The 23,792-nt window shown below is 41.1% G+C and overlaps 2 protein-coding genes across 2 annotated transcripts in view; both read right to left on the reverse strand.

The window, feature by feature from the left end:
* The window catches only part of mkxa (mohawk homeobox a), a 30,309-nt gene extending 24,282 nt beyond the window's left edge, over positions 1 to 6,027 (reverse strand). The window contains exons 1-3 of the mRNA XM_042398666.1: positions 5,692 to 6,027; positions 4,129 to 4,397; positions 1,512 to 1,671 (exon numbers count right to left, since the gene is read on the reverse strand). Coding sequence (XP_042254600.1) covers positions 1,512 to 1,671; positions 4,129 to 4,304 — 336 coding nt within the window. The 5' untranslated portion in view covers positions 4,305 to 4,397; positions 5,692 to 6,027. The remainder of the gene's footprint in view (positions 1 to 1,511; positions 1,672 to 4,128; positions 4,398 to 5,691) is intronic.
* Positions 6,028 to 15,791: 9,764 nt separating this feature from the next.
* Positions 15,792 to 23,792, reverse strand: part of odad2 (outer dynein arm docking complex subunit 2) — a 38,523-nt gene continuing 30,522 nt past the window's right edge. The window contains exons 19-21 of the mRNA XM_042399633.1: positions 22,373 to 22,561; positions 21,883 to 22,104; positions 15,792 to 16,147 (exon numbers count right to left, since the gene is read on the reverse strand). Coding sequence (XP_042255567.1) covers positions 16,031 to 16,147; positions 21,883 to 22,104; positions 22,373 to 22,561 — 528 coding nt within the window. The 3' untranslated portion in view covers positions 15,792 to 16,030. The remainder of the gene's footprint in view (positions 16,148 to 21,882; positions 22,105 to 22,372; positions 22,562 to 23,792) is intronic.

Consider the following 23,792-nt stretch of genomic DNA (forward strand, 5'->3'; position numbering starts at 1 on the left):
ATGGGCAAAGAAAAGAGTGCCACCTATCTGTCGATTATTATTTTTAATTGACTTGTCAATTAGTCTGTGAAGTAAAATATATCTGAAGACAGTAAAAAAAGACCTTTGACCTCACTTGTTTTGTCTATTTGATGGAGCAAAACCTTCAGATATTCAGCTTTTCATAAATTAGAATCAGGAAATGTTAGACATTTTGCTTCAGTGGTGATTCATTCTCTGTTTCAACACTAGTGCCACTTTCAGCAACACAAACAAAAAAATCTAAAATAAACTGAGTAAAACTTGCAGATTTACTCACAGATCTCTGTAACAACCTCCCTCATGTCATAAACTGCAATGAAATTAATTTACCTGCCTGTCATCAGCCTCGCTCAATTTCAAGAAATCTTCAGTCGACCTTTGACACCCCTGCTGGTATTTGGGTGTCAGCTTAAATGTATGCGTGTGTGAGGCTGTGTGTGTGTGTGTGTGTGTGTGTGTGTGTTCAAAGCATCCCGGTGTCCAACACAAAGCATTCCTCTGCACTCTGCTCACCCTCACCAAAACAAACAGCTCCATCAGGCCCCAAAATGAGAACCAGATTAAGCATCGTGGCTGGCGGCCCGAAAAAGCTGCCGCAGACTTTCTGAGGCCGTATCAGTGACCTTGTCAGCCAGATGATACTGTACATACACAGCTGCACGTGCCAGACACAGAACACACTCATATTCACCACTGGGTTATCCTCTCAGTGGTCAGTTTTTCAGTCGCCAAAGTCACGTTACTCCTGTATTATCAGTAGAGGGTGCAATAGAACTGAGAGCATATGAGAAACCTTTATATTTATAAAACCAAGATCTGCAGTTCGCAACCTGTGGGTTGGGACCTCTAAGAGGTTGCGTGATAAATATGAGAGGCTGCGAGGTGAAGAAAGGAAAAAGGAAAAAGAAAATACATTCTTCAGAAAAATCAGCTTTATTTTTTGTTTTTTGTGTGGAAAACTAAATAGTGTAACCATTTTAGCTCTCTCCAATGTATTTAAATGAAACAATACAAGAAAAGAAAATCACTTTTTGGGTTGGATCGCTTACAAGTTGTAAACATATCTATGACATGGGTCAGCCAGTGCTTTTTTAAAGCCAAAAATGTCAGCAACCACTGACCTAGATGACTCCAAATTTTATTCATGACTTGTGATATTTTTGTATTTGTGTGAATAAAAAAAGAACACTACTGCCAACTGTAGCATTTAGAAGAAGGTAGAAATAACAATATTCCCCGCTGCATGAGTGTTATAAAATAAACAGCTCAAGATGTAAAAACACTTTCTCCTCACAGCCTCCTAATTGCAAATTCAAGTTCAAATCCAGCTTTTCAGAGCCGATTAGACGCTCGACCACAGAAATCTAATTTCTCTTTTCCCCCTCGCTGCACTCACGACTACTTGATGAATTCTCTCACTTATTCAGTGTCACTTTTTCTTCAGCACCTGACTGGCAGCTTGAGAGAGTCTAGCAAAAGCGTGAGCTCACCTGCACCAGGGTCATTTGTGAGCCGAGGGCCAGCAGGATTTTCTCCGTCTTGGTGGGGTAGGGGTTGTCTCTGTGCTTGTAGAGCCACTGCTTGAGCGGTCGCGCCATATCCTGCAGGGCCTGGCGCTTGTGTCGCACTTTACCGCCGCTGGGTCGACCTCTGTGGAGGAATAGGGAGAATAATGTCAGCCAGATACCACGTTGTAGGTAGAATACACTACAGGACAAAAAGTAATTTATTTGGACACATTTTTAAAAGCAACTTTAATCCAAACCTCTCCTATTTGTCCTTTTCTATCTATAACAATTATTATTTTTATTTTCACTCCTTTTTAACTAATAATCTGACACAGCAACAAATATATATGCAGGATAGAGCTGTTCTTTGAGTCTAAGAAGGATGGTTTGACATGTGCACACATTTTGCATTTGTCAGTAACATCATGCTCAGCATCAGATGTCCTACAGACAAAATTTAAACATAAAATTGAAGGAAATCTGGTCTAAAACTCATAAAAGAGAATTAGGATTATGTTGCTTATTAAATGGAACCAAATAATGTTACACAGCTGCATGTGGAGTCCAAAGTGGACCGGCATGTTGTCTGAATTAGTTAGTCATGGCACATAAAGTGAACACTATACGGTATGCAATTTTCACACCCAAAGCATTGCAGAGATGTTGGATTAAAAGAGAGAGAGACATAGAGACATAGTAAGAGGCAGAGCCCAGAGAGAGAGAGAGAGAGAGAGAGCGAGAGAGAGAGACAGAGAGAGAGAGAGAGACTACGGCCACTTGCACTTTATTTTTCATTGCGTGTCCCACAAACCGCAAACACGTTGCAATGATACAAACAAAAGTATTTTGCTCAGAACCGCATTTTTGCCAGATTAACATTTTACACCCAGGAGGAGTGGATCAAGAACAATGTAGCAGGGTCAAAATCACACACAAGCCACCACACAAGCTGACAAAAAAAAAAAGAAATTATACTTCTGGTTTCCCCTTACAGAAAAGAACTATGATACACGTCAAGAGGATGCTACAAAAAGATCACACCAGGAGTGCAGTGATAAGAATACACCATGGAGCCTCTCATTAAAAATACATATCCTGAAGTCCCAGTTCAGCAAGCGTGGTGAGTACAGCTCCTATCAGCTCTTGTATATGATATTGTGAGAGAGAAACAACCTAAAAAGATCAAATCTACTATAAATTCATTATCTGGAAACACAAGACACCCTGTAAATCCATATACACATATCAAAATGATTTCTCATTGAAGTGCGTCTGTTGTTTTTCCTGAGCTGTGAGGGATTCAGTCTCACCTGTAGCTTCAGGTTTTATGAACCTGTAGATGTCAGTATGGTGCTGTGCTCCGCTTCTCCCTTTATCTCTCCAAAAAAGCTCCACTGACTGCAGATGTAACATATTTTAGTCTAGCCTCAAGTCTGCCTGAGGTTCATGTTCTACAAATATTTTCCTTGTAATCTAGATCGGTATGAACATCCTAAAGTACATTTTACTCCCTGTTCTTCCCGCTACACACACACACACACCTCTGTTTGATAATTAATGTTCGTCATTAGCACTGATGCTGCCCTCAAGGCGGCACCTTACAGTCACGTAAATTCACTTACTCATAATATTCTTCCTTATTACTGAAGGTTCCTCCTTGAGGAGGCTTTTTAAGGTCACTGCTATCCCTCTGTTCTCTCATATGCTCCCAATAAACATGCAACTAATACATAAACAAAAAATAGTTGAACTTGATGTTTTCTTACACCTGTTCTCTGTCACTGAAAAATAAAACTAAAGTAAATAAAACACTTAAGAAAAATAACACTAGACCTGTATGTGATTGACTAGACCACACAGAAAGTTGAAGGGCGAATTTATTTATTGGAAACAGATGGAGACCTCTATAAGACACGCTACTGAACAGGACTGACCTACTTATTAATTTCAAGATTAGCTGTGAACATCAACACCTAAATTAAGACCAGATTAGGAAACGACAAATATTAATTCTCTGATCCATCAGATCTTGTTGGATTATAGAGACATGAAAAAAGGTCAGACTAGATTATCAAATTGTTGTTTCAACTTCAAGATATAAAAGCATAAGTAGTTATAGTTTTCCTCCTATACAAGAGGTTCCTTGAGGATATTTAACCGCGCGTAAATTTATGACTTTTGGGAGCAAATGCATAATTACGCACCAACAGACACAATTGTATCAATTCAATGTTTAACCAATAGTAATCTATAATAACTCAAGAAGGCTCGTGCTCATATAAACAGATCAACAAAATTATTTTATAGGAATTTGACCCAAGGAGCTTTATCTGAGCTTGAATTTTTTTTTCATATCTTAATTTTGCGCAGAAGGTGGAGAGATAATCTCCGGGGGGAGAGCTGAAGCTCTGATAACAAGTCCATTATTGTTGTTCACTCTCTCGCTGTGCTAACTTGTGCTGGGTGAAATAACCGTGAAATAGAAGTACTCCTCATCAGTAACCCCCCGGGGGCTTCCCGGACTCCAGTTAATCCACATGTTAACACAAGCCACACATGCTGACCAGCAGCGTAAAACACAGCAGAATGCTCCACATACCCGCTCCGCCTGTGTCTGATGGCCTGGTTGTCTCTGATGGTCTGGTTGCTGGAGAGGAGGTCTGGATGTTGCCCGTCGATGACTTCTAGGTAATTTCTGCTGCTCATTTCGACCTCCTTCGCCTTCTCCTCAAATAGGACCTGGCTGCTCAACTTGTTAAACACAATGGTGTTCATCTTTGGCCAGATATTCCCCCGATTTCTCTGTTGCGCAAAAATAAAAAATAAAACAAATCTCCTCGGGTGTGTCACAGTGTCCCCGTGTCTCTCCTGTGGAAGAAATGTGTATATTTTACAAAATGATACACACATTTACTAAACTTTGACTTGGTGATGATCTGAAGAAAATATGTCTTGATTATCAGTAAAAATCATTTCCAGATAAGCATTTTATATTTGTCCTGGAAAACACGCACTTCTCGGATAAATTATAATATGATAGCTTCAAGGGTTAGGTTACTCTCCACCATATGCCTGCTCGTACAATACACTGATGAAACTGCCTGCAGACTGTCTTGAGTTAAAGCGGACTGTGCGTAACTGCGCTGTTGTGATGCGTCATTATAGGGTCGCTCTATGTAAACATTTGCATCTGCGAGTCCAGTTCATAACAAAGTATTAATGTGAAATTATAAAGCCTAAAAAATCCAAAGAGTTGCTATCAGCTAGGTGTGCATCTTATGGTACATATATTTTTGGAAACAAGTAAATCATAAAATTAAGAAGAATAGTGATTATGAATAATATGACTAAATAAATTTAATTTTAGTCATGCGCGATAATGCAGCGTTACAATAAATCTCTTTTCACAAGTTAAGCTGTTTCTTCTCTTATTCGCCCGCTTTTTCTTACAAGTGACATAATTTCACTCAATTATATTTAATGAACTTTCACTTTATTTTCTGGAAAAACAGAGAAGTCACCGCAGGACAATCTGCAGAGCATGCTCTGCGGTTTGGACCGTAAACGCTTAATTTGTTGCTGTTTTTTAAAAGTGTTTTATAATTCCATTTCAAGCAACTTGAATATTTCTGCAGTGCCTCCTCTGCACTGCGGTCGCATGTCGCTATAAGCCTTGAATGGTTTATTTTGGTTGGTGCTCTCCACTTTTTTAATGCAAAACAAACAACTCTGCAGGCTGAAGAAATAGATGACATTTTGTTTTTCTGCTCGGTTTTAATTTTGGATTTCTCTGTACAGGTTGAGATTATTGAAAGTGTCACGGGGTGAGACGCACCGTGATGTGGTGCCGTCACCAGCAGTAAGCTGCCAAATGTGTATAGTACCATGCAAGCAGAGATGTCCAGTAAATAAAGCAAAACGTCTTGGCACTGCAGCCTCTTATGTCTGATTATTTTGGTTTCTGTATGAATTCAAGTCATGGAGACTAACAGTCTATCAGCGTGAACAGTATAAACTCGGTCCTGTCCATTCAAAGTTGACTAAACTGGCTTAAAGTTTATCCTCCACTACATCCCAAACATTAATAACCTAAGAATCATATCAAAGCGCAACGTTTCGGTCCATTAAAGCAATAACGTGCTGGTGAATCTCGGTCAGTTACCTGTCCCGCGCCCCTCCTGCGTCTCTCTGCTGTGTATAACAATAATCCTGTTTCCAGTCGCCCATTCCCTGCTCACATGTTCCCGTCCTGAGATCCTGAGCTCAAACCACACGGACCGCCGTCTCCTCCTCCGCTTTATCCAGCGGCCTGCTCCGCGCAGCCCGGGACTCTGAATATCTCACCCTGCTCATGTTTCCTAGTACACAGCCTGAGCCTGCGAACATACTGTTGATGGTTTACGCCGGTTCTGGGGCCCAAGCCAGCAGAGGGAAGGAGAGGGAGGGAGGCATCACACTGCAAAAAGTAGACTGTCTAAGACTGGGTTGATGGAACAGTTTAAAAATGTAACTTTTCTCAAATTAAATGAATCCTCTTCAGTGTTAATGCTGCTGGCAGGAATTTTAATGAAGCAAATTTAACTTTCTTGCGTATAAATCATGTTCTGTCTTATTTTAAATTTTGGTACTGATGTCTAATAAGGCGCCTTATATCAAAAGTTTATAACTTATGACTTCATTAATGGTTAAAACATTCACTAATGCTTTATAGATCAGTTAATGGACATTAATAAGCCAATTCGGTCAGAGGGTAAATGGAGAAAGACATTTGAACAACCTGGCAACACAGAAATTGCTGTAATTGTCTTATAAACAACTATAAATGGTTTAATGACATTTAAAAGCCCCTAATTTCAATTTTTTACACAATTTATAAAGGGTGTATTAAAAACAGTGCCCAACATGGCCAGAGTAACCTGCTAGGGGGGCCCAGAGCAAAAATTTGCTGTTTGGCCCCTACTGACCCCTCACCTACTGCCCTCAATACAATACATGTGTACCCCGTCGCCTCAAAGTTTCATTTTAATTCAGCACACCTTTTACTCATACGATGGAATAATACATCATTTGTATTAGTTTGTAATAATGCAGGTGTGAATATTACTACATTTTCAATTAATCAAATAACAGAAACGTATTGACATGCAGGGTCCATAGGGCTTTTGGGGCCACTCAGGGTTCCATGCCCCTAAGCAGTTGCCCGATTTGCCCAGTTGGTAATCCATCCTTATTTTGTACCCAAGTATTTAATCTTGTGTGTGAGAAATTCCCCAGACAAGTGAAACAGTAGAACCAAGCAGTATTAGCTCAACACAGTTGTGGAATTTGTGACATTGCAGAAGAAGAAAAGCAGAAGAAAAGCTTTCAGTACTAAATTTAAGTTGCTTGGTGGAAGTGACATTTTTTACAGCCCCTGCATTGTGTTTGAGTTTAACTTGTAACCAACTGTCTGCTACAGACAGACTTTACAGTGCAGTAAACCTGTTTTGGATGCTTGTAAAAACTGTATCATGTTCCCTCACTGTAAGATCACACCTTGTCCTAAATGGTCCTGTTCAGTTTTTGCCTTGCCACATTACTTTTTAGAACACCATCAGAGTATTTCTCTCTGAATAACATACTTAAGTTAAGATGATCATATTCTTTTTGTCAGTTTTCAGATGATCTTCATCTACAAGCTGCCTGAAGCCAAAACTGATATTAGATACAGTCCTGATACGTTTCCTGCAATGATAATTATTCCATCAGAATCAAACCAAACGCTTTCCAAGCTGTTTTTGCTAACATTCAGGGAAAAACGTCATTCTTACTGTATGTAGTCATGCCACTGCTGATTACCTCTGATGAACCCTCTCATTGACTTCCATTATAAAACCTGTCACATAATGGGTTTATGAGTCATAGATTCTGAGGTCCTCAGCTGTGTGTTCCTTTGGGGTTTATCCAACGTAGTGATTCGAGGGACGTGACTAAGCAGCAAGACCCATATGAAGGGTTAGGGATCCGTGTAATTATTGTTTATTTGTGCTTATTTTCATTTAACGGGGGAAGTTAACTTTCACTAACAACTTGTGCAAACATGCTCTGAATGGCCCAGTCATGTAATCACTTTAATTAAGGTTGGGGAGGGTTTATTTGCTCAAGTTATACACAATATGTAAGTTTTGCTTCTCGCCTGAAGTGAACTTCTGTTACCTGCCATGACCTTGTTACCTAAACCTGTGAGGTCAGAACGACTTTCCCTGGAGACAAGAAATCATAGAGGCTTGTCACCAGCATCTCTTTAATCTTCATCCACCGGTTCTCCAAAGCCTCTACTTTGGCTCACTATATCCCTGTTTCAGACTCCTGCCTGATGTCTAGTGTGGGCGTACAAAACGATTCAGCAGGTAAGAGTACAACATTAATCAAGATGTCCTGCCTCGTAGGGGTTGGTGGCAGCAACTCTGCAGACAATCCCTGTACTCGGCTCTGTTTCATCTCAGGCTGGGGTTCCTGCATTACACTGGCAACTGCTTTCTTTGTTGCCTAATGTTGTGGCTCTACTGGTCACTTGGGTTTGACCAGTAATTCATTTTGAAGCCTGGCACCAAAACCAATATAAAACAATATTTTTAGTCCCAAGTCACAGACAGCTAAGACATTGTGCAGATATTCAATATCTTTCAACACTTTTATGCTCAAATGTTACGGGAATTCAGTGTTTTCCCGAATAAATTATTTAAATTCTTGTGGCTAAATAAGAGACTTTCATTTGACACTTGACTCTCTCTAACACCTATTTCATCGTACATGACAAGGCAACGAAAAGTAAACGAGATGAATAAGGGCGGATTCAGACTGGCTCTGTTTAAAAAACAGCGTCTGGCAAAAAGTTGCATCTGGCTCAACTTTTGCTGCAACGCAAGCAAACTTCATCCACGTCACACATTCCTGGTAGATTACTTTGCAACAAGAACACTGTTTTTCTACTGTTTACCTTACACGGAAAGATAAAACTGTTGCCGCCATTATAGCTGAGTAGTAAAATCCTAGCTATGAGTATTACAAACCGCTGTGCAGTGTTTTGATATCGGAGAAGTCTTCAAGTTCCAAGATCTGTTACTCAAACTGGACTTCCTGGAATATATCTCATGTCATTTGTCTTTATTTCATGAAAACAACCTGTCATCAGGGTTGTATTGGACTTAAAGACTAGAAATTCGGAACAGCCAGACAGCTTGCTAACTGTCAGTTAGCAAGCTAGCTTACTGAAAACAAATTTTAGGACTAAGAATTTGAATAAAAGCCCAAATTCCAGTATTTCACTATACTGATGTGTATCCGACACTCTATATCCCAACATCTGGAGCCTCGTTCACATAAAATGCGGGGAAGGAAACCTTAGTTTAACGTCACCCTACCTCACCAGAGACAATTTAATTTAAATGTCAGTATAATTTTGGGAACATTTACCTCAGGTTTTTTGCGTCTAATGTCTCTACATGTTTTATATACATATGTCACTCACTCCTCAATTGTTTTATATCACATCTACTGGAGTCCATGTATGTGGGTTTGGCCTGGCCTGCCAGAGGGGTGATGGTAGTGAAAGTTTTATTTCCTTGCGCGCATAACATTTGTTTTTTTCCTTAAAGATCCAATGTAAGTCAGATCCCTTTACAGAAAACATGCCACTTAAGGAGGGAATCAAATGTTTCTGCCATTTAGTAAATAAAATACTGCACTAGAGAATGTGTCCCATATGAAGATCCACATTTTACCCTTCCACTGCCTCAAATGTAAAACGTGTATCTTTTTTTTTTTTTGAGTCAGTGAATGTAAAAGTGAAAAGCAGACATTCATTAGACATCATGGATTCAGCAGGGAACACCCTGTTTTTGCCTTTGGGGTACTTCATCATTCAACGTGTATTAAAGGAACTGGCTATGAAAGGTGGTCATTACTAGAAATCAGTGTTAGCTCTATGTCAACACCTTACGCCATTACAATCCAAATTATTTTTTAAAACCCCAGTCTCTGCGACTATAATCTGCCCCTCGTTTAAGATGATGTTTTCACTCCAGACTTGGACTTAATTTCGCCATGTAAACCAAGTTGGAATTACATACTGCAGCACACGGACTACTTGTAAAGCCACAGACATATTTGTTCAATAGTTTGCCAGCTTTGGTGGAAAATGTGACTGAGGAGAAAATTTGCAGGTTGTTTAAAATGACCCAATTACTGTTTTCAGAGGGGTTTTAAACATTCGGGACACTAATCAGTGAGTTGAAACGTGTGTTGTCTGTCCATGCCTACTGAAAGCAATCAAGAGTCAAAACCAAATGCCATTAGAAGTCACTGGGATTGCTCCTTGAAATTACAGTGAGGAATAATTGCAACTTGGAACACCCAACTCCTTTAACCCTCCCATCACTGTTGTCTGTCTAAATATGGCTTTCCAAGAATACACAAATGGCTACTAAATAGGCACATACTACTTCACAGGGAGGAGATGCCAGTTTAGTATCCAGTGTACATGAACGTGATGGATACATCTGTCAAATAACATGCTTTCTTTGTAAACCGGACCCTCTGATTTTCTTGCATTGTCGATCCAAGTTGAATTAAGTCAGACAAAGCGTGCTTTTTGCGCACCTAAGCCTTGCCAAAACTACTCACTCATGTTAGAATAACAAAGAGGCATATTTGACTTGGTCATTTATAATGCCAGTGTGAAAACCTCAGTGAAGTGTTTCAGTTATTTGTGTGTCATCGCCTCTATAACTCTGGTAGTACTATCTTTGGTTGTTGAGTCTCCAGGTATTTTTCTTTATGAGCCAACAGTTGCAAAGCTCTGAAATATTTGGGAGTGCTTGGGCAAACTGACAGACAGCAGTGAGCTAGACTGGAACAGGGGGTTATTTATGCATCGCGCAGAGGGAAAGGACAGAATTAGAGCGGGACAAAAAAAAAAAACTCTGACTTGAGAGAGAATGCCACATAAAAACAATACAACACCGCACCAGAACAGAAAAAAATGCACATTTGAACAACTGCCTAATTGACCACTTTGACAAATATCACTCTTAATTCTGAAGAAACTCAAGCCGGCAGCGTCTACTACAGTTTTGTACTTTGTGCTCATGTCTCAAAGCGCGTAATCAGTTACAGATTTAAATAGGATGTTCTATAATGCCTTGCTGATGATTTGTTGATATGCTATTCCCCTCAGTTGCATGTCTTCCCCTCAGGTCCAGGGTTGTGATAGCTTGATGAAAAGATCCTGATGAAAACTCTGGGATAATATAATTTTTGGTAGGGTGCCATACGGAGCTCTCAGGTTGGTTCATGATCCAGTGGGGGAAACCTGGCTGGGCTTATGGTTCACAGCTGTGCTGCTTGGAGCATGTACCAATTCATCACTGTCTTCTGTGTGAGGAACTTGGCATTTTTGAGCATCTTTACTAGACATTATCCTTTGTCTGCAAATGGATATAACTGCCTGTTGGCTATCAGTATCATCTCCTTTCCAGTTTGGTGTAACTGCAAGAAGGTCCAGAAAGGCTTTAGGTCACGTAAAAAACTTCTGTGAACACAAAGATGAAAAACTCACTGAACATCATGTCACATTATGAAGAATGCCGTAGAGTGAGGGAGACAGTAAATCAGCATGTGAAGAAATACAGAGACTGCAAACGTGTTGTTCCCTTAAAAAGATGCAGTTACCTTTTGAAGCCAATCAGTGCAATTTTTTAAAGCTAGAGTCATACCTTCCAAGTTTCATCAAATCAGAGCAGTGTCTAAGATTTCACAATTTCCTCAATTTCAAGGTCAGGTACAGAAAAAAAAGCTATGATCTGTTAATGCGGCTGACAGGCATATCCTAAACTCCAGGCCCCCCCTCCTTCTACTTTACACTGACTACAACAGACAGACAACAGATCCGGTGAGTAAAGAATGTTTCATTACAAATGCTTAGATGTTGAGTGCAGTAACAGCTTGAGATGTGCCAGGATGACTAATTTCCTCATAGTGTCTCTCTGGCTCTCTGAAATGAGTATAACATTGATTCAGAGAGAGTTATTATTGTGTGCTAATGCGGATAACAGCAAATACATTTATTGAGCACAGAAGGGATTTGTGTTCGCTCAAATTAAATTATTCTTTGTGTCATTCTAATTTAGCAAAAAAATCTTTTTCTCTCTCAAAAGTGAGACACAAATATAATATGATAACCTTCGAGTGTGGCCATAAATATTTTTGCCTTCAAACATAGTCTGACGACACTGCGTATGAAGTAGTTTGTTTGAAGCATACTGACACCTTAAGCTTCCTCCCAAAATAGTCAAATGCTTGCAATTAACGTACATGACCAAAAGCCACATCTGTCAAGACCAATGAAGGTATTATTAATATTTTTGAGATCTTTATGGAGACATTACTCTCACAGCCTTGAAATCTGACCCAGACGTTGTGGTATTTGCCCACTCGTTTCTCTGTTTATTTATTGTCATGCCAGCTTGTTATTTACACTTTATGGAAGGGAACGTCAGCATTCATTAGTGCCGTGAAAGCCCTTCTAAAATGTCCTCAAAAACCACTGAAAAATGCAAAGGGATCACGGGACAGCACTTTAACCTTTTGAAGAGTATAGAATTGTGAGATCTTGTGAGAGACTGATGGGAGGAAACGGATGCATAGAGGCAGGCCGCTGAGCAAACAGTGAGAGAGCACGACACGCAAGGCTCACACCGACAGACCTGGTGGTGTGAGCATGCTGTAATTATATAAAAGCTAATTTACAGATTGAGAACAGAAGCCGTGTTCACCCCCCGGTCCTGGGCTACCAGAGAGCACTGCTCTCTATTTGGATGGAGCTCTGAGAGGCCGTTGTGTACACGCATGTTTTTAATGGCAGCTTCGCAAGCAAACCACGCTGCTCCCGCTGCTGTGCAACAGTTTGTGATTTATATTAAAAAATGGTCCTTAGACACTGGAGGGGACCGAAAGCCACTTCTAATATCTGGAAAGAACTTTCACTGTTTATTAGTTTCTTTTATGAAATATTGCTGCAAAACGCCTGGGGAGATGTGGGATCTTTAAAAACTTCAAAAGAGCCGTTCCATTTTAAAACAATTGAGCTAGTATCACAATACACAGCATACTCTCTGAAGGACCGTCTGACCATAAAAATAAGCGATATATATTTATTGCTCTGTCCACCCAAGTTGTGGACAGACAAATTTCATGACTGCAGAAAGGATATTTCCACACATAAGTCTTGTGTAATGTGTAATAAAGTCCTCGAGTGTGGTTGCATCCATCACCCGGGCCTATGGGAAACGTCAGAGTCTGGACAGGGTGAAGGTCAGGCCAATGTTGAGACATACTAGTTGATAAACAGGGGTGTGGCAGATGCCAAGGCCCATGTGTCACCTCAAAACAGGAGCAACAACATCAGGGATATCCCTCCACTATTTCCATCCCTTCCGTGAAGCGATGAGAAGCACGGGATGTTGAATGGTTACCAGAAAGGCCAGAGCCGGACGTAATTGCTGCCTCTGCAGAGGCGTGGAGGCATAACCTCTAATTTCCCGTGAATAATGTCCCTGTGTTGGACGGCAAGCCAAAAAAAGTGGCAGTTTCTTTTCTCAGAGGGTTTGTGGCCCAACTAATACACTCAACTGTGGCTTTATGACCAATGGGCCTGAGGGCCAGGCTCCTGAAATCAACTTACTACTTCCTCCCAGCCTCTTCCCTGTGTTCCACAAGGTTCAACATCAGGTTCAGAAAGTCAAGTGCAGCAGTGTTTCTTGTCAACAAGTATTTAAAAATTGCAAATCAAGGTTCATCAAGGTCTGAAGTCACACAACAGGAAGCAGATGAAGAGACTGTGTCCCTCTTTTGAATGCTAAACATCTCAAATGTCCTGTCAACCCCATCAGAAACCCTGTCCTGTGTATACACTGTATGGCCAAGAAACAGAGAACTGTTCTTCAAACATGGCTTAAAGCATTGACATTTTGGACAATATGCCTATTAGCTTTCTGGCAGAGAGTTAGATGAAAAGGAATGCCACCACTCCTATGTCTGTCTAATGAATGTATGGCAACAGCCAGCAGGATGTTAGCTTAGCTTAGCACAAAAACTGGAAACTGGGGAAACAGCTAGCCTGGCTTTTTTCACAGGTAACAAAATCTGCACCTCTAAAGCTCACAAATAAACACGTTATATTTCATTTCTTCACTCCTGCCAGGAAATACATGACCACATGACCTCCCATTAAACAGTGAATTGTTGCTTTTACACTTTAATTTTTGTACAGATTAAACACTTGAAATATAACATGTTAATTAGTGAGCCTCAAAGGTGCTGGTTGGTGGATTCTGTTCCCTTTGGAAAGAGCCATGCTAGCTGTTTCCCCCTGTTTCTGGTGTTTACGCTAAGCTAAGCTAAGCTAACCATCTGCAGGCTACATATTGCTAATCATATGATTGTCTGCAAAAAACTAAGGCTAAAAATGGAGTGGCACATCTTGTAAATTCTTCAACATCCGAAGTTTGTCAAATAATAAAAAGAACTAAAATATAAGTATAAATACAAGGGTATGAAAGAATGAGAATGAAAAAAGGAAATGCTGATCCACAAAAGAAAATTATATGTTTCCAACTTTGTTTGCTGAAGTGACGAGATGCTTTTCATTTAAACATTTCTTCAGAATTGGTTTTGACATCGGGCATGTTGCAGAGGCCATAAAGTTTGCTGTGTGGAATTAAAGGGCCATTAATCATTGTAAATTTATTTGCCTTGAATGTTTTGGATGCAGTGGCTTCCTTCAGCTTCTAGTTTTGCTTTTTGGAGGAAGTTGCTTCTTCACTCATCCACTCTCCACCATCCGTGCTCTTCCAGTGAACCCTGCTAACAGCTGGTAGTGTTTAAACTTCAAAGAGTGATGAAGATTTTCAACCACATATTTTCAATGTTTTGCTAATTTTCTATTTTAGCACGTGGCTGATATTAATGATGAAAGTCCCATGAGATTTTGTGGCAGCCTCTGGGGTTGAGTGCTGAGCATCTAAGCTAACTGGGACCAGGACAGCGAGATCAGAGAGACAGAGAAGCTGACAGACATGCGAGAGGGTGGCGGCGGCCAAAGCCAACAGTCTTTTACTGAAATCTGCGGTGCAAAAGACTGTCGAGGCTGACACGGCCTGTTTACAATAAACAAGAACAAAAGACAGACAGATCAGATGAGTTCAGATCAGCTGCAGAGAGCAGCATTCACACACCATAACCACAGCAGTGTCCAATATAAATTCATACAGTATAGAAAAATACAGAGGACATGTAAGTGCATATGAAAATAACCTTTAAACATGATATTCAGCAACAAAAACAATCAGTACGTTTTGGAAATAAACTGAGCAATTTGCTGTATTTTCCCAAAAATCGTTCATTAGATTGTTTTATAGTTGACTGACTAAAAGCCATGCAACTATTTTGGTAAAGAGATTGGCCAAATATCTACAACATTTTTGTTTTTACTGACAAAAATAATGAGCTTGTTTATAAGATATATTTTATTATTTATAATAAAAGCCTCTACAAAATGTGAAATTACTGTAAGTAAACTGTGAGTAATGTGGAAAATTATGATTCAAATTCATTCTTGTACATAATATTTGTGGTGGAGACAAGACACACTATTGTACCCCTAATTATTAAAGACATTTCTTATCCACTAATGCTAACGTGGCATGAATTTATGTGTTTATATTACTGTGTGGTATTTATAGAGAATATTTGTGTAGACTCCCTGTATTCCACACTGGTGCAATATAACCAACAGTGAGTTATTCTGTTTATCCAAATGTCTCATTGCAGGTTGTGAGTTTGGATATGTTACAAATATTCATATACAGCAAGTAAAATTGTATACAAATCATATAAATGAAAGTTTGAGGGACTCAAGCAGATGTGGGTCATGTTTAGATATCGTGGTCTCATGTGGGTTACTTATGGAATGTTACTGCATAGAACGTGGCACTAAAGTATTTTACTTACCAAAGAACGTACAGTGTTGGGTAACTGGCGTACGAACATACAAGACAAAGACACATTTATTTTTAACATCACTTCTTAACATCAACTTTCAAGTAGAGGAGCAGAGGGCTTCATAAAATGTTTGAATGAACTCCTGATGAGGTAAGTGATATGAAGGCAGAGCTCGAGAGGAAAGAACAGAAGCAAAGTGGCAAATAAACACACATTCATCAATCCAGATAAAACATTTTATTTCAAACCTTTCTCAGATAATTTGATACAATATACCTGAAACACTTGTGGTTCTTATATTTGTGACACAATAACATTTTATTTGAAACCCTTTTCAAACACATTTGAAACTCTGAGTTCATGTGCAACAGGACATGCTGCCAATGCTAATGTAAATATCTGCTACAGCTGGCCTATCAGTACTGCCAAGAGTACTTCCAGGGTGCTGTGATTATTGATTATCAATAAAATAATCTGGCCTTCCTATTGGCCTGGGCGAGAAGTCGGATGTTGCGCACGCAGCCAGCAGCGGCTTCCTGGAGCATCTCGTCATCAGAGCCCATGATGTGGATCAGGGGCTGCAGGAGTACACAGGACAGAGGTTACAGTATGCAGCAGGAACAGATTCCCAAAGAACCATTATTTTAGAGGAGTGGACTAACACACCTTTGGAAAAACACATGTGCACATGTTGCCATGTCAGCAGCAGTCGCTGCACGCAGCCACCAACAAGAGCTGCAAAGATATACAGTGACAGTGCGGCGACAGTCTCAGGCCACACTGGCACGTGTCCCTGTGTGTGTGTCTGTGCGTATGCGTGTATTCTGTGTGTCCCACTTTACCCGTCCAAACCATGCCTCAGCAAAGGGGTTACAGCTGCGAGCACACATGCTTCTGTAAGTTTGCTCAGATGAAAGTCATGCAGGGCAGGCTCGACATTAAAAACCTGAGCATGAACCACACCACTCGACAGCCTTTCCGCTGCTCCAAAGGTCAGATTATATCCGACTATTAGTGGCTTGTGTAATGGATCTCGTTAGGTCTTATTGCAGAACAAGGTTTTGCGCTCTCCAGAAATCCTGAGCTTTGGAAGTTTATGTTTTGGTTACATAAAATTGAACATCTAAAAGATTTTTTTACGTTCAAAGAGTTTTATATTATGTAGGAATAAGCAAAAAGAAACACAGTGAATATATGGACTACCACTGAGTGGCATATGTTTTTTTTGGGGGGTGAGCTTTTTTTTCCTATTTTATCTTGAGCAAAATCACTACATTATGTTTGTGGGCGGCTGCAAGGCCGAATCAAAATAAAAGTAAATGTAAGCATAAATACTCTGGTGCAATGGATGAATCTAAATTTGTTCAATGTGTGCTCCTTCGTAAAATCACAATGGTGTGCCATTGAGGTTTCCTAAGCCACATTTGCAATTATTTCGGATAGTCTTGTTTACATCGATAATGAACCAACGGCAACATTACATCCCCCAACGAAGCACTTAAGGACTCCCTAGTTCTAAACACAATGAAGTCTTGATAAATACAGTAACTGCTGAGATGTCTGAGGCACTTTGAAGCCCCATATATCAAGAGCTCGTTCTGAACTGGAAGAAAAAGGATTTTGAAAAAGATTCCTTTAATGAAGAATGTGCTGCAGCAGACTTACAAGTGGTGTTTGAACACCATCCAGATCGTTTCCCTAGTAATAGTGCAGCAATGTAACATCCTAGTTGATCCTATGAGCGACGCACAAGACAATACCGACACTGTCACTGTCAAAAGGAAATGAACCAAGAACTATGCTTCTTTAAAACTTACATCCAGCCCCTGCATTAGATTTATTTTAGCCAGCAGAGTGATTCTAAAAGCCTCTGGCTAATCTCCATTTTCTCAATTTCTGTCACCCTTCGTGTCCCTCTTATTCAAAACTCTCCCATCCTGTTCAGCACTGGCTCCACATATCAGCATAGGAAATGATGGCATTCCTTCGTCTGTGTCAAACTAATGAAACGACAGTCCTCCGATTCATCCACTGCACCATCTTTTCTATGAATAATCATCTATGAATAACCATTTGTCCATCTTCCACATGAAACAGCTGATCAGTGCTCCAGGCAAAACCTGAGTTGTGTTCATAATACATGTCAGAGCAGAGCTGAGGTTGACCCTGACCCCTCTCCATGTTACATGCAAACTTTAAACGCCCCTCCGCACACTTGTGTGGTTAGCAAACAGCCAAAGAAGCGGAGAGAAGACATTCCCAGGATTTTCTGTGCAAAGATAAACAGTGAAAGGAGAACAGATGACAAATTGGGTGAGCCAGCTTGTGTGTATGAACTTGAAAGGGCTGTGAATGTAAAATGTACAGTAAGTCTAGCTAAAAAGAAAATAATATCTTCCCTCCAGATTATAACTACTGCATTTTGTGGAAAAAGGCATGCAGCAGTCCAAAGTGTCAGCTCTTCTCAATGCACCAGTGTCGAGGAGTATATGAAACATTTGCCCTCGGGTTTTATATGATTTTTAAATAGCATTCAAAACACCTCCGAGAGCAAACTTACATCCACAGGCTCCAGAAAACATGCAGCTCACTAAACAAGTCTCTTTTGTGAAAAGAGAGGATGCCTGAGAAGTGCCAGAGGCAGCGTTTTTGCCAACCTCATAGCATGTTATTCAGACGTCGCCAAATCAGGTCTCCCGAAGCGCACAGCTAGGCTAAGATAAGCGTGTCTCTCTTTGCTGCCTTTTTTTCTAGCTTGCTTTTTCCCTCCCAGCTGGGATCTCTGAGAATATAATACACCACTTGTTAGATATTCCCTGACTGTGGCAACATGAACACTTGCCCCACGTTTGAAAAGTGAATCGTGAGTTTTTGAGGTTTTTGCACTTCAGAGAACTCCAGTGAGTCCTGACCTCCAAGAAGGGAGCCAGGGAACACGCTCCCCCCTGGCTGAGGAGGGAGGGGGAGGAGCAGGCGTGCAGTCTGGGAGGGCTACGCATATTGTTGCATGTGCACACACACACACATCCTATCGCACATGGAGGCGTCATGGTGTTAAGTGCGCTCGGGTTGGACCGCGTCTGCCTGCAGGAGTTCAGGTTTAAATTCCCCTGCGCCGGGTCTGACAGTCATTATAGCTCCATCAGCTCCCAGCGTTCCCATGTTTCAGGCTCCACTGTGTAGGCAAACAGCACAAACAGACAGCAGTGTTTAGCTGGGCCGAGGGGAAGTTGGTGAGGGAAGTCAAGGTAAACAACATTCCCTGCAGCCTCCAGTGAGCCAGAGACTGTTAAGCTGCCTTCTCTGTGTCTCTAAAGAGGAAGAGGAAAAGCAGGGAGGGCAGCTTTCAAAATCAATGAATTAAAGGGGAAAGTTTCAGTCTGAGCCCTAAGCCTGTTCAACCTGAGGAGTACGGCTTCGCGTTTCTGGTCCAGGGCATGAGGGAGCGAGGCTTAAGTCAAAGGCTCTAAAACATTACACTCCATAGATCTTGAAAACATGGTAGTCATAACAGAGCAGGCAGCACAGCGCCTGTATCATCTGCTCACCGCACCCACAACCTGAAATCATGTTACACACAAACCAAGAGGAAACTGTAGAAGTAAACCCGTGATGCTCTGCTTAGTTTTTATTCCCTCCCTTACATTTGGAGTAACTTTTGCCCCCCACAGTCTCACTGCACACTCTCACTCCAGAAGTCTGAGCGTGTTAGAGAGAAAAAATTAAAACAAACACAAACCGTGCTGGGGCAAAAGTGTGTGCATGGCAACAAAAGTGCAAACGTTTTTCTCATTTAGATTAGTAAAAGCCTAAAATACATACCAGGACCTGGCAAAAGCTTCGCTCTGGAATACCTTCAGTTGAAAATTACCAATAATTACCATCCGCATTTTGTAATTTTCATCAATTTACTTCACAAAGCTTTTCTTATGAAAGAGCCTCTTTAATACAAATAGCTGGCTGAAGCTGTCTACGAGGATTTATGGTTTCAGCAAACAATCCCCAGCCTTTTTGGAAGCAATGTAAAGCGTAGGGGAAGGCATGTTGATTTTGTACATGACACAAAATGAAGCACATCCGTATAAAACTGCGAGATACCATGAGTAGATGTCAAATCAAACGGTCTAGGCGATTCATCTCTCGGGCTAAAAATCTCTTTCCTCTGGTATGCGTTTCCTCTATTCTAGAACAAGGTATGATCTTAGAGGCCGACAGATTCCAAAGAAAATATGTTGACGGGAAATCTAGGCAACTAAATAATAGAGACAAAAAGAATGTATGAATGACAGCAAGTTGTGTCCAAAACATGATATCAAAGCGATTTATTTACAGACTCACGGCATTGAAACTAAATAATTGAAAGGACAAAATTTAAAGGCTTTGGAAAGAGTAAAACAAAAACACTAAAACTAGTCACTAATGTATTTTCCAGTGTGAAATACTTTCTTTTCGATGCTTAATTTCCCCTGAATCTCAAGGTGCTGGGCCAATCACCATTAAGTGTGCTAGAGAGGAAAGTTACTTTCTAAACCAACTTTGGAGTAAGAGAGACCTTCGCTCATTCGAAATCGTATACTATACGTGGGTGAACATGTTTTGAGAGCTTCTCAACGGCACAGAAAAGCTCGCTTTGAAATATGGCTGCAATAATACAAGAGGCGGTCCAGAACTTTACACAGGGCCATAAATTAGACACAAAGCCCTGTATCAATCGTCGATAAACCCTCTCCGACCCATTCAGAACTATTGGATATATTGTTTTAACACTTTCTCTCAACAGGCTGCCTGTATGTCATAAAGAATGTATTACAGTACACTGAAATGTGGAGATTGACAAGCTCTCATACTGTAATGTTTCCTCAGGGTCAGGCAGGTAAGTATCAGCCTCTTGCCCAGACTGGCTGAGACTGAAGCCAGACTGAACAATGAGGCTGCCTGTGTTGTGTTTCCATGTCTGAGATTAAGAACAAATGCAACGCTGGTGCAGTTACGTGGCCTTTGGTAATTAAGCTCTTTAAAAATCCAAAAATACATTATGGAGTAGTGTTGCAACTCTTAAGTGGTACATTAATAAGGGCAAACACAGAGACAGATTAAAAAGGGTGGTATGTCTTGCATTTGCACACACACGCCCATATGCACACACAAACTCACACTAGAATTTCAAATATAGACACACACACACACACTGAAGGTTTGTCCAGTTTTTGTCGTGGCTCAAACTACAAAAAGCATTCAGCTTAACGACTTTTGCAAATTGGACATAACTCTTTCGGAACACCCAATGTTCAGTCCAGCTACCAATTATGGGTAGTGTTGAACCACATACACTGTAACAGCAGATCAAGCTAAAGTACACCATTTAATGAACATGGGAAAAAAATATCTGGCTGCAATGGCATAACCACTTCATAATTTATATCGCAGTTGTTATTTAGAGGGGAAAAAAAGAATTTAGACTCACTGTGGCCATGAAAAGATTTCTCATGTGAAAGTCTTTCTATGTGAAACATGATTGAATTAGAAAAGGAGATAGCAATGTTTTCCCAAATGGTGAAATATGGGTATATGATCATCTGTGACAAGACATCAATTACAGCATAATCTTAACATAAAATCTCTACATCACTGTCAGAGACAAACATAAACACTCTCTGGAACTGAGCATGGAAACAGTCCAACAGGCTCAAATGTTAGACAAAACAATGCTTGTTCCTTTCTGTAAGAGCGCTACGCAACACTGCCATGATGAAGAAAACTGGCGGATGTAGACAAAGGAAAAAAAAACTTGTCCATAAAAAAACATCGTTCTCTTTTAGCCCTGAACAGCTTTGACCCCACTCCTTGGCCTGAACCATATCGCTGCTGCATTCTACCCTGATGTCCAGGAACAGTCCTTAGCAACAGTTACCCCCAGCTACAGCCCTTTGACTTGTGCTGTAATGGCATCTAGGGTCTACCGGAGAAATGGCACTTCGCACACAGTGAGCTGTTTGCTTTTCTGAATTCCCATGACGGCTAGAAAGTGGAGTCATGTTTCCGCCGTCGAATAAAACCCACTTTGTTTCTGCTCCATCGGTCAAAGGCTCTGAAAATAGTCACAGCTTTTCAAAGTTTATTACTCAGTGTTTTTCACACATCGCAAAAACAAGGGTGGTGGGAGGCCAAAGCATATTTTCCTCAATGTAATTATACCAGATTTAGTCTAAAAAGCATCAAATAAGCTAAAAAAAATAACTACTTTGTAAATTATCTACAAAAAAAGCAATAGCAAGAAGTTAGAAATTCAGCTTCAACAGCACTACAAACTGACCTTGACCACTCCTTTCTCGTGCATGGTGATGCAATTGTTTGGGTCCTTGGACAGCTGGTACAGAGCCATGGCTGTGCTCTGGTGGACTGCATTGTCTTTGGACTTGAGGTAGCGCACTAGGGGGGCCACGGCCCCAGCCTCCCCAAAGGACGCCCTGTTGCTACCCCACATGCAGCAGTGGCCAATGGCCTGAGCCAGGTGGCAACGGAGCCTGTCATCAGTCTGTGTAGAGGAGAACAGACAGGATGCTATTGGACCCCAGTGACCGGTCTTTACAATGTAGAAAACAACAAGCTCAGCAACAGCTCTGCAAGAGACTCTTGGCTATTTCTACCAATATTCTTCTCATTAGCTGAATTCATGCTGCAATGAGTACAAGAAGGGCAACTAAAATCCATTGTAAAGACAGTTATTTGTATATTGACAGTAAGTACAGTGTTGTTTAATAGTAAAACCTTGTTGTTTGTCTCCAGCAGTGAGGTGTACTTACTGTGTTAGTCAACTTGGCCAGCAATGGGACGACTCCGTGATCAGTGAGGACTGCCAGATTCTCCTTGTCTTTGGCTATTTTGGCGATGGCGGCACAAATGCTTGCCAGCACCTCGTTGTTTGTTGACTTCAGTAAATTAACAATCAGTTCCAATCCGCCGACGAGAGAGCGCACCATTTCCCCTGCATCCTAAAGTCAAAGAGTCTGTTATTAGCTCGTGCTCTCGCTCTGTGGAATGGAGCAAGGAGGATGATGAAGATTGTGAGGAAAAACGAGAGGCAGGCAGGGGCATATTTAGCAGACAAAACAAAGGGCACTAAATAAGCACAAATAAAGTATTTATCTTTAGCACAGGCAACAAGCTAAATCCCATTAGTGCAAACCAAGCAGTAGAATGATCTTTATCTGTCTATAAAAGTTGCTTTCAAAAGTAAAAACACCCTCTCCTACTGCGGAACTGTCTGGGTGAACAAGCAATAAGTTTGACATCTTCGTCAACCTCTACGGCTCTCACCCTAACTTGTCATGATGAGGACGAAACATGGAATTTAGAGCTTAGAGGTGACATTTAAAGCTTTAGCCTCAGGCTGACACACAGTGTAGACTCAAAGCTTCATGGTTTGAGTTCATGGCACCAGCGGGCACCACAGGACTCTCAGCCACTTATGGAGCCATGCCTACCAAGCCAAGATGCTGGTAGGGAGTGCTGAGGGAACCACAGCGGAAGAGCTGGCAGAGACGCTGGCTTCAGTATGGCTTGGCAAATCAGGCCGCTGTTTAAAATCACAACTCACCGTATCGCCAGCCACGGAAGAATACATCAAGGTGGCCGCGTCTGTAATGTTCAGTGCTTTGAAAATAGAACAGAAATTCCCCCCAAAAGCATACAATTATGAATGACTGGATGCAAATCACAAAGCACGCTTAATTTGAGTCCATTTCAACATCAATCTAAATGTCCAGAGGTGATGTATGGCACAGTACTGTGGAGTGCAGTAATCACATAATTTAATATGTACACTGTATAGTTGTTCTTCCCTCTATAAATTAAGGCAAATTTATCTAATTCAGCACTGACAAAAAGCAGTAGCTCATGTACCATTTTAGTGTGCAGCTACTATGGGGGAGCTGGATGTACTGTTGTGTTCTCCTCTCTAACAGAGAGCTCACAGCTGAGTTCTGGCCAGGGTGCAGTGTATGGGCCCTGTGATGCTGTGCCAGAGGATGAGCCATGTGTGCAGTGAAGGGCAGGGCAGGGAGAGGGGGGGTGGGGGCGCCGGGACCAGGAGCTGACCCCCCCACCACACACAGGAAGCTCTTCCTCAGGAATACTGATGACGGCTGGCCGGGAGTCCCTGCGACAGAGGAAGCTCTCTCAAGCCACCAGCTGCGATAGACTAGCCAGAATCTCTTTCATGGC

The sequence above is a fragment of the Thunnus maccoyii genome, chromosome 21 (genome assembly GCF_910596095.1).
Source record: "Thunnus maccoyii chromosome 21, fThuMac1.1, whole genome shotgun sequence".
Taxonomy (NCBI): Eukaryota; Metazoa; Chordata; class Actinopteri; order Scombriformes; family Scombridae; genus Thunnus; species Thunnus maccoyii.